This window comes from Amphiura filiformis, chromosome 14 (genome assembly GCF_039555335.1).
Source record: "Amphiura filiformis chromosome 14, Afil_fr2py, whole genome shotgun sequence".
In the NCBI taxonomy this organism is placed as follows: domain Eukaryota; kingdom Metazoa; phylum Echinodermata; class Ophiuroidea; order Amphilepidida; family Amphiuridae; genus Amphiura; species Amphiura filiformis.
In genome coordinates, this window is record NC_092641.1 from 60037469 (window position 1) to 60049602 (window position 12134).

Here is a 12134-nt window from a genome sequence, read left to right on the forward strand (position 1 = left end):
CTCTTTCTCTCTCCCTGACCCCACCTCACACCCCCCCCCCCTTCTCCCCTCTCTCTCTCTATCTGCCCCTTTCTCATTTTTTTTCGTGTAATAAATAATTTGAATAGAAGTCAACCTTTTATCGGAAGTCATATAGTTTCAATCGATTATCACGTACGTATGCGATATGCATTTGAATTAGATGTGTACATCCCTCGAGTGTCTATTCTTTTGTAATTTCGAGAGGAAATATTTCGATGGTCTATATGTTTTCACAGGAACATAATCCAAGGGTTAATCGAACATCTACACCACGCTTTCAAATGTAGATTGACTTTTTTGATTTCTCTGCTCGTAAATAATGCACTGCGAAATTTAAACACTTCTTTTGTACACTTTGATCAAGGTAACTTCAAACCAATTTTGCGGTTACACGATTATGTAACAAACTGGAATGAAAACCGAAACTACTTTTAAGTTTTAGTTTTAAGTTTCTAGGAAAGGGTGCAGACAAAGGTATCTAAAATGACGTCAGTCAAGAGCTTAGGCAGGATTATAGGAAACCACAGCTATTAAAGGCGGACGGGAAGGGCTAGAGGTAAAGGTGTTTCAGTTTTCCTCAAAAACAGTGGTAATCAAAATTTTCAGGAACATTACAACAAAAATAGTGAATATGAGAAACGGTAAGGAAAATCACCTTCGTTATGACCAAATTCTTCAAGAAACTAGAGCATATCAGATGACCTTCGAGAAGGCCATTCCATAACTTTCACTGGTTGATATAGCTACGCACCTGAAATCTCATGTAGGAAACGGAACTGTATTTATACGAAAATCATTCAACATTATTTCGGATTAACTCACTCGGTATTTCGTGGAATCCGGCTAAGTATGCATAATAGACGTATTTTTCTGCATAAACACCGTAAACTGTAACAGAAAATGTCGCATCAGGATCGGTGTGTGTAACACGATGAGTGGAAGGTGTAATCTCTGGAGAACGATAGACACACATACCATCTTGTGACATCTCTTCCCAGGACGTATCAAGAATCTTATCATCGTACATGAGATACTGTCCATTTGTACATTGAGTTATAATGTTGATATAATATAGGTAGTAATAATGTGGGGTTACATAAAATGTCGGAAAAGTGACGTTTCCAGCAAACCATTCCGTTGGTGGCACGACCACCATTGCACTTTTCGCAACGTCTTGATATCTCACGTACTTCATTACTAATATGGGCTTGTCCGCGGTAATGCGAGTTATCGGTGAACCATAATCCCGGTGTTCAATTCCTTCGTGAATTTGCCGCGCATCAAGTTCTATGCTAAATGTTGAATCGTAGTCTGTAATGATTATGTTTGCTTTTTCGGGTCCAATAATGCGGTACAAGAATCCATAATAATCATAATAATTAACTCCATTGAATGGGGCAAGAACAAAACTGTATCCAAAGCTGTCGATTGGAGGCATCTGCTCTAGCGAACCGAATGTATGTCCAGCAACAACTGCTATCTGCTTAGCAGCCATGATATAGGTACCAGTAAGATCTTTGTTATAGTCAAGTACTTGATAGCTTTGATATGGTTGAAGATTTATATACTCCCATGGGGAACTCGAACTTTCTTGATAGTATACCTCGGTCTCTTCGTCAAGCGATGAAATTGAAAAGAGTGATGGATACAAACGACTGCCGGGCTTGTATGCTAAAATAAGATACTCAATTCCTAGTTCCTCAGTAGGTAATGCTAAGAAACCATCGTTTCGAGAATAATACGAAGTCGGAATGACATGAACAGATACGTAATCATTAGCCGCCACGACGACCGTCCGATCTTGAACACCACCGCCACTCAAACGCGTCGAATTTGGTAGCTTTATGTCGGTGTAGTCATATCGCGTTGTAGTGTTTTCTGCATAGAAGTCGATACCTGGAACGCTTACTGTGAATGTTACTGGGTGATCTGATGACGTGGATACTATAACTACATGTTGGTAATAATCGCAGCATGTGACGTAGTGCGTTGGAATATTAAATATGAACTCCTTTCCCATTGTTCCGATTCGACCTTAAACAAATGAAACGATATAACATTACTTGAAATCAATTCAAGCAATAACGTGCTATTACAAAATGTTAGTTTTTACTATCAGGCTTGCTCGTTGTTAATTTTGAGCCAAGCAAATGAGGTAAAAGTATCGATTGCTCATTGAATATGAGGATGAAGCAGTAGGAGAAATATATGATGTGAATAAGGGGTTGGAAGAGAGCATAGTAATGGGAGATTTCAACGCCAAGATAGGGAGATGTTAATCCGGAGAGGAATCAATCATGGGAAGGTTTCGAGTTAGCGAAAGAAACAGAAGGGGAGAAATGCTACTTGAATATGCTACACATCAACCTGGTTATTGCCAAAACTTCCTTCAAAAAGAAAGAAAACAGATACTGGAAATGGGAAATTCCAGGAAGAAAGATCAGGAATCAGATTGATTTTGTAGTAAGCAGTCAGAGAGGCATCACTGAATTGTGATGTGATCACGAAGGTGGACATTGGCAGCGATCACATGATGATTAAAGCGGCAGGGCCGGATTTACCATAGGGCCAGATGGGCCCGGGCCCAGGCCCCCCAAAATTGCACTGTGTAGTGTGCATCTTCCATTTAAGTCGAAAAATACCATGTTTTTGGCCAAAAAAAGGGGTACAAAATTGCAAAATTAGCCTGTTGTATAGCAAAATCAGCTTCAATTTGGGCTAAAATGGTCTACAATTGAAACTTTTTTTTGCGCGCTTCCGCAAATGTTCTAGTGAAATCTAAAAACTTGAGTGCACATGTCGTCCTCACGGTGTGTTTAGGGCCCCAAATTATGGCCTGGCCCAGGTCCCCCATAAAGGTAAATCCGGCCCTGTTAAAGCCAAGATACTATTAAATAAGATACTGGCAAAACTCAAATTCATCAAGAATTTAAAAAGCTCGAGAATCGATTCACAGCATTGGATATGGCAGATATGGATATAGACTCGATGCAACACTCATATCCAGCACGGTGACATAGGCTGTTGAAGAAATAGCACCACGAGAACGAATAAGGAAGCTTAAACCTAAAGAATATAATAATTGAGTTAGAGAATATAGATATGAAAAGAAAGATACTCAGAGAAATCATAGGCAAAACCAAGACAGTACGGGAAGAAGAGGCGTCAGAAAAGTAGACGAAAACGACGAGAACAAATTGAGTCCATCCAAGAAAGTGGCGAAGGACCAAAACAGATCTCCAAAATGAACAGCAAGAGAGCTAGAACTGGCCGAATGAAAGATAAAAATGGTATTCCTACATCTAGCATGTCTAGTAGAAATACTCAACATCTGTGAAGAGTTTTACCAAAACATATATAGCTCTCATTATAACCAAACTTCTTGTCTCCATGCCAAACAGACATGCCAAATGTAAATGTTAAAGAAGTATAGACAGTAAAACAAATGGAAGACAGCAAAGCACCCGGCACTGATGATATATCCAGTGACGTTTATAAGATAGGAGGTGCAAAAATCAACAATCAATTAGCGAGATTTTACAAGCAAATATTGACAGAAAAGAAGATACCAACAGCATGGAAGGAAGCCAAAATTATTCTTCTACATAAGAAAGGAGATAAAGAGGATATCAAAAACTACCGACCAATCAGTCTGCTATCTCATGTATTTTCACACGAAACATTCAAAACAGAATCAAGAGAATCGTTGATTAAAATTAGCAGAGAACAGGTAGGCTTCAGAGAATGCTTTTCTACAACTGATCATCTGCATGCTGTGATCCGAGCCAATTGATTGTGAAAGCAAATGGCCCAAATCTACCAAATTTCCCTGCACTGCACCCAAATAGACAATTTTTGCCAGGCTTATTGATAATAATCGTAAAATATTGCATATCGTATGGCTTCCCCATCTCTCTGCCCCTCCTCTCCCTCTCTCCCCATCTCTCTCCTCTCTTTTTTCCTCTTTCTTCCTCCTTTTTCCTCTTTTTTCCTTGCACTAGGGGGCGGGGCCCAAATAGGCAATATTTGCCAGGGGCAATTGCCCCCCCCCCGGCAGCTACGCCACTGGCTGAAGCTTTGTACAAGCTACATAGATTGTGAGAAAGCCTTTGACTTGGTGGAACATATTATAATGACTTATTTGCAACCATAAGAAGGATTGGAGTTAACAAAGGGTATGTAAAGATCTCAGAAGGTATTTACACAAACGCTACAGCTACAATCCACAAAGATATGGATATCTCAAACCCTATCCACATACCATGGAGGTATATAAATAAATGGAGAATGATCCAGCCAAGCCTCTTTTGTACTACGTTGGTTATGACCAATTATTGTTGAATGGGCATTTTCAGGTTTATATTGATTATGCTAAGTTGATTACATTGTGAAGTCTGTTTCACTGGCCATTGATTTCAATGGGGTAAAATGAAGTTTATACTTATTGGAAAGTGCTCATGTTTCACAAAATTTTGATATCAAAATCTCATTTTCGCCAAAAATTGAGTGCTTAAATTCTGAGACTAGTAGGCCTATACCTAGGTTTAGGTATACTAGTCTCAGTTAAATTGCATCAAGAAATCAGTCTTTTGATAAAAGAAACACCTTATCTGTTGTCATCTTGTGACTTCCTACATTTTGGTCATGAAAAATTGAATTATGACTTTTTTTCCCAAAAGTTATGACCCCCCCCGTATATTTGAAACCCCTCCTCCAAAGAAAATGATAGCCCCTAATAATATTAATATAATCATTTAGGCCTAAATACTGATAATTATTTATTATAAAATGAGAAGTTTAATGATGATGATTTAGGCGGCCTATACGATTTCATGACAATACAGATTTAAAAGTTTAAAAAGCAATAATATGACATATCCGTCATGGCACTCAATCAATTTGACCCGAAGCTTCAACCCAAATCACGGTTATCATACACTAAACTATGAGAAACTGTTTAAACAAAGTATGTAGGGCCTATACATTCCGTATAGGGCCTATCAATTCTCTCTAGAAAAGATTGTCTGATCATCACTTTTGCTTGAATTCCGAAGTACTTCTGGTAAATTTTGCTCGCTCGTAACTCAAATGGCCCAAATTGGCCCAACATAATTTTTTCACAATCGGAAGGTAAAAACGTTTTGCTTTCATTTGCACTATATTTGAACTCCCTCAGACCCCTTAAAAGCTTAATATATGAACATGAAAACTAAGTATATTTGTCAAGTTACGGCACAACTAGTGTAGAAAGCAGTTTCATAACTTGAGAACAGAACATCCAAATTTCTTCGGGTTTTCGCACAATCATACATTGAAACTATAAGCTATCAAAACTGGTGACTTTGAACATCTGATTGACTAGCTGACGTCATTATACAGTCTCTTTTACAAGGCTTCCGGTACGGGTCAATGTAGGTTCAATTCCTATGAGGAAATTTTGGGAGTGACAATCAATGAACCATGGTAGAGGCTCATAACCATCGTGGAGATCAATAGCTTGGCTGAAGTGGCTGGTCAATTCAAGTTTGGTGACTCATTGAATAGAGGTAACGGGATAATCTCCACTTAGGAGATTAGAATTCTGGCGATCATTCTCCATTTATTTATATACCTCCATGCACATACAGAGGGGAGTACTGCAAGGGGACACAATATCTCCCAAAATATTCACAGCTGCCATGGAACAAATTTTCAAACAGCTAGATTTAGAAAAAAGAGGTATTAATATCGACGGAGAATGGTTAACAGACCTGTGGTTTGCAGATGATGTAGCTCTTACATCACCATCAGTTGAAACCTTGGAAGTTCAGCTAAATACTGAATACTGAGAGCAAGAAAATTGGACTGAAAATACACAAAGGAAAAACGAAATACATGATCAAATTTGACATTGAAATTGACAAGTAAAATAAATAAATGAATAAGTAAATAAATATAGTCTATAATTATACCAGTGAAATTAACACATAGCAATACAACTCTGTTTCGTAACTTGGTTTGACCCATCTACACTCTTCAGTCGCAATGTGGTCATTCTCCACATTGCCAATGAAGAGTGCAGATGGGTCAAATCATCTATACGAAACAGATATATATTGATGTGTTAATGTTACTAGTATAATTATAGCCTATATTTCGCTCCTACAATGTTTCATTGTGTTTTCAATATCTCTGAGACTTAGTGATTCAGAATCTGGCGGGTGCCACCATGGCACTCTTGGGCATTTTGAAGTGCATGACCCCAAAATGACCCCATACAGTTATACAGGGGTCAAATTATTCGTCTACGCCCAAGAATCACAAATATGTATTTTGTTCTCAATACGACCTACGGTTAGGAGTAACGTGCCGCAACAGGTCAAGGGTCAATTTCCAGTTTGTATAGGGATTAAAATTAAAGTTGCTCTGATTTTCGGAAGAGGATAATAATCCTGTACCTATGTTTTTATAGAACTGTTTGTTATACAGCTACAGCCTTTGTTTTGGCTAAGCCCTGATCAAACGGTTGGTAACCAAGCATTGTATTTTGTCTAAGTATGTATTAGCCATTCATTAACAACGAGAGGACATTCCTGAACCTCGTTGACTTTGGGATGCTTTGAAGTGACCGTCAATGTAGATTGTTTGAAATTTACTCCCTACCAGAGGCGTAGATCCCAATATTCAATTTGCCAGTGGGATGGTCCATACAAATGATACAATCACCTCCCCCTCCCAATGTTGACACCTGGATATGGATTTCTGACCATATAAACTCATATTTGCCCATTTTAGCCCCAAAAGTGCAAATTTTCACACGCTTCGCGCGCATTTATTCCATTTTTGCACCATATTTCATCAGTTTAGCTTCAAAACAGCAAAATTTTTCGCGCGCATTTGTACCATTATGTCGCCAAAAGGTGCTGGATTCACTATACTTCAAAAAAATAATTTCCAACCCCATCCCCCCTCCCCAATATCAAAAAGAAATCTACGCCACTGCTCCATACAGTGTAGAAAAGGAGACGCATATAGCAGTTCACATTAACATTCGCTCTAACTGGTCACAGATGGTTTATTATACAATTTTAATTCTATGCGCAAATTCGACGATGATCTATATCGTCAAGTTGCACTTCATTTTGAGCGCATTTGTTACATACCTGGACTTCCATTTGCCAAATAGGAGAAAAGGAGAAGTACTAACCAGATGGACTTCATGGTTACACAATAAAAATGCAGTGTATGAACGGCTCTGAACTATGGCACAATAACCATGATAACTGCATGTACTATTTACACGACCATGAAACATCTACCATTATCGCTGAAGCAGAATTCGTTAATTTCTAATTCCTAATCGATTTGTTCAAACAAATTAATCATTTTTTACCTAGTGCCACTCAAAAACGCCTATCTATACTGCACGTAGGCACAATGCACTGTTAGAAATAATTACATAGGTTGTGGGTAATAATTTAAGTAAAAGAGGAGCTCCTTAACAAAAACTCGTTTTTGCATAAGGCGACAAAAAAAAAAAAAAAACCTGTTCTGCGGGCCTGACCGAAGGCCCAAGTTTTACAAGAATTGGGAAATAAATTGTTCCTATACAAATGTATGCCGACCCAAATTTTGAAAATATCAGGAACAACATTTTTGGTATTCCCCCAACTTGCAAAATATTTACAGATTTTTGGGGTCATTAAAAAAGGTCCGATAGATCGACCGACCCTACTTCGCTGAAGAATTTTGAAGAACCGATCATAGTTGGCTTTCTTTTCTTGGTTAAAAACTAAAAAGGAAAACGATTGGCTGGTCACGGACAGTCCCGCCGACAAGAGGGGTTAAGGGGGTGCGTTACCGGCCAGTAAAATGAAGTGTGGCCCGTGGCCCGTTTTTATGATATTTTGTCATTGTATATTCATTAAGAGACACAAATCACAAAGAATTAAATAGAATCACAAAATGCAGCAATGTTAAAAAAAATAATAAATAAAAAAATATGTGTACATGTATGAAGTTACACTAAAAAGAATATGTATGCATAATATAAAGTACATTTGAAACAGTATACAGTCAATACACAAATCAAAATAAAGATAATAAATTATAGAAGTTACAAATAATCTGCATACTTTAAAAATCAAAAGACCATTTTTTAAAATGACTGCTCAATTTACTTCTTTTAGAAGCAATGGAATATTCAACTTTACATTTGGATAAAATAACAATTTTCAAGGCAGTAAAGTTAGGGAGTTTTTCTATAAATGTACATCTATAAATATACAATTTACAACACAAAATTAAAAATAAAAATAGCATAAAAAATATCATCCTCAACCCCAAACATAAAATCAAAGTTATCAAATTGTATGAAGCTTATTATTTAACATAGTGCACAATTCATTCCAATTTTCTTAAGATCGCTGTAGACTCCGAGTATTCGACGTAAAATATTTGATGGAATATAATCTACGTTATTTAAACTATTCCCATTCTATTTCCAGTAATATTTAAATTCTAACAAATGTTTGATGACGTGAACTCGATGATATGTTACGTAGAATATCTGGTACAACGTCATCGAACATTCGTTTGAACTTAAACATCACTTAGTGAAATAGAATAGGAATAGATTAAATACGTTACATCGAATATTCTACATCCACTAAAAGTCTGTATGGTCCTTAATAAAGTCTGCACAAAGAGTAACTCAGCTGTTATAAATACGCCTATAGATTCAGAACTAATAATTGTTTTCACAATATTTCAACACAGAGAGAAGGATGATTTATTTACACGCATTTTGATACCCCATTCGTCAAATGTCGTTCAATATTAACAACACAGTAGTTCTTTACAGAAAAATACCCGAATTTAAAAGTTGCAGTTTAATAATAATAATAATAATGAATGGTTCTTTTAAGGCGCAAAATCTTCCGTGGAACTCAGAGCGCGCAAACACATGAAAAAGACAAACAAACAAAGAAGCAATTAATTCTGTGAATCTGGAAAAGCTTGACGAAATAGATGGGTTTTAAGCTGACGTTTAAATTGAGAAAGTGTGGGGATGTTACGAAGGTTGTTTGGAAGCGAGTTCCAAACAGTTGGGGCAGCAAAATGAAATGAGCGTTCACCGGCTGATTTAAGGTTAACCCGAGGAGTTTTGAGTAATTTTTCAGAGGATGATCGAAGGGAGCGGGAAGTTTGATAAGTACAAAGCGCAGATGACAGGTATGGTGGTAAAGTGCCATCGAAGTGACGGAAAGCCAGAGTAGCAAGTTTAAATTGGATGCGCAATTCGACGGGCAGCCAGTGAAGCTCGATGAGGATTGGTGTAATATGCTCATGCTTTCTTTTTTTGACAATGAGACGGGCCGCACAATTTTGAATGCGTTGGAGACGGTTAAGTTGATCAGCAGTGATACCTGTCAAGATGGAATTGCAGAAATCAAGCCGCGACAGAATTATTGAATTAACCAGACATGATGTTGCTTTATCAGACAAGTAAGGTCGAATGCAGCCAATACGTCTCAGAGATAGAAATGAGGAACGGCAAATATCGCTGATATGTTCAGACATAGACAAAGTTTGATCTAAACGCACACCGAGGTACTTAACAGATTTTTGAAAGGTGATATCAGAGTCCAAAATTGTACAGCGATCAATGGTTATAATGCCAGCACTGTAAGTTTACAGCGATCAATGGTTATAATGCCAGCACTGTAAACACGTAAAGCCCGCCATTATCTTCACACTTACTTCAAATCAATACAAATTTAGTGCAACTTTTAAATTTGGGTATTGTTTCTTTCAAAACACTGCTGTATTGTCAATATTGAACAAAATTGGACAATTGGGGTATCAAAATGCGCGTAAATAAATCATCCTTGTTGAAATACTTTTTGTGCAGACTTTAGCTGCATACAGTTGATTATGAATTTTTCAATCGACAAAATAATCGTGTACACAGTACGTGGTATTTGTATTCAAGTTTGTTTAGTGAAATTTATCCAAGCGTGGAATATACCTCATATAGAATGAGACGCTTTGAATCAAATAATAATAATTTGGTAAAAAAAAAGACATATACAATTAAAATTTATATCTACTGTGGCTGCCTAATATTACATCCGGATTTTCTTGTTTTATATACTTACGGACTTCTTATTAAAAACAAGGCAATAACAAATCATGATATTATTTATCCGTGATCTTGTTTTTAAATACCATTATAATTATAATTAAACATAAGTTTTAATGGAAACTGGTTAATTTCACGCAGCAATTGTTTTTGTTTGTTTGTTTTGTTTTGTTTAGTTGTTGTAGTTATTTGTTTCTTAAATCCAGCGTAACTAATCTACTCAACTAACGTTGACATTTAACACATACATGCAAATTCCCCAGTAATAGCAGTGCGCCCTCGAGGATTGAATAAGTGATGATTATAAGATTACTAATAATATTGATGGCGTGTGCGTGAAGTTTAATAATTGGTCAAAAATGATATATTCAAAAGAACAAAATAGGTGCCGTTACAGTGCTAGCAACAACCAACATTATAAATACCAAAATAATATTGAACAGGCCGTAATGTCATTGATCGGCTAGGTTTAGTTTAGGGTTAGGATTAGGGTTATAGAGTTAGGGTTAGGGTTAGGGTTAGGGTTAGGTTAGGGTTAGGGTTAGGGTTAGGGTTAGGGTTAGAGTTAGGGTTAGGGTTAGGGTTAGAGTTAGGCTTAGGCTTAGGCTTAGGCTTCGGGTTAGGGTTAGGCTTCGGGTTAGGGTTATGATTACTTTACACAATATAATTACATGATGGTTGGATCCAAAGTAGCTTGATGAATCAAAAGCTAGAGAGGGCTCAAACAAGATCAAAACGCTCATCAAAGTATTAAGAACCGAAATCCTGTCGTGACTCGTGATCGACCAGTAATGCCGTTTCAATGATTCGATTAACTCATAATTTGCGTAAAAACTGAAATATTTCAATCAATCTCAATTAATTAAAAAATTTAAATATTAAATCATTTTAAAGCACCAGTTGATATAATTGTCTTATCTAGCTTGGTATTTTAAGTGATTTAGGGCATGTGTTTCTCAGTTGAACTTCATGTTCATATGAAACAATTTTAACATTGCATAACATGGTTTAAGAAGGATAAGTCTTTACAATTATAATTGAATATTTTTATATGAGAAATTGACGAAAATAAAGAAAACAACTCTGCAGAGAACATGTGAAGCTCCACTGGATTACGTGTTACTAAGTGTATCGGTACGGACAGCAACGCCTGGAGATCAACAAAAACATGAAGTAAATTATGCCACTTTGTCTACACTGGATTCCAGGAAATACAAAACTTTTTTTTTTTTTTTTTTTTTTTTTTTGATTAGAGAAAAAATATTATCCTGTTTTGCCACATGAAATAACTAAATCCCAACCCTTTAGTTAGTTATTACTAGCAATAAAAGTCATATTATACATGTAATATTTGGCCTATTTTTGCCAATAGGGGCCAAAATCATGAATTTGTAGGGTGTTTTGCGTATGCTGTGAAAATAAAGCATAGGACTATTGTACTAGACTTTTTTCAGCTTATGCATTCTATTTTTTTGTTTGAAAACATATTTTCTAATAGGCCTATCGTTTATAACCAATTATCAAAATTACCTTAAAATTCATTGGCTATACTCGAACATTTGAATGATAAGACTTGTATTAGACTTGTATTTTAAAGTCTTTAAATTTTGTGACTGCAATTGTATGAAAACATACAAAATTTCATGTTTTAGCACATTTTCTCTCAAATTATAACATTATTAAAAGTGTTCATTTATTGCCAGTTTAGCTATGTTTCCTTTGGCAAAACAGAATAATATTTTCTAATCTCTCCAAAATTAGCGCTTTATTTTTCTGTAATTGGGTGTAGTCACTTGCAGAGTATATTTAATGTTGTAGCACACGTTATACAAAGAAATCTAATTTGGGACGAATCTTTATATTTTGTTATTTAGCAAATCGGTGATAGCACTACAGATTGATATGACGCAGCTACAGCAACGATAATATTTGCTGTCTTTAATCAAATCCATTGGACCGATACAAAACCAGTGTCAGGTCACGGGCAAGA

At 36.4% G+C, this 12134-nt stretch overlaps 1 protein-coding gene across 1 annotated transcript; it reads left to right on the plus strand.

Annotated features, from left to right (window-relative positions):
• The first annotated feature begins 3466 nt into the window (after positions 1-3466).
• On the plus strand, positions 3467-5849 carry LOC140169544 (uncharacterized). The gene is made up of 2 exons (XM_072192807.1): positions 3467-3751; positions 5649-5849. Exons 1-2 carry the CDS (start codon positions 3467-3469, stop codon positions 5847-5849), a joined length of 486 nt encoding a protein of 161 aa, XP_072048908.1.
• The last annotated feature ends 6285 nt before the right edge of the window (positions 5850-12134 follow it).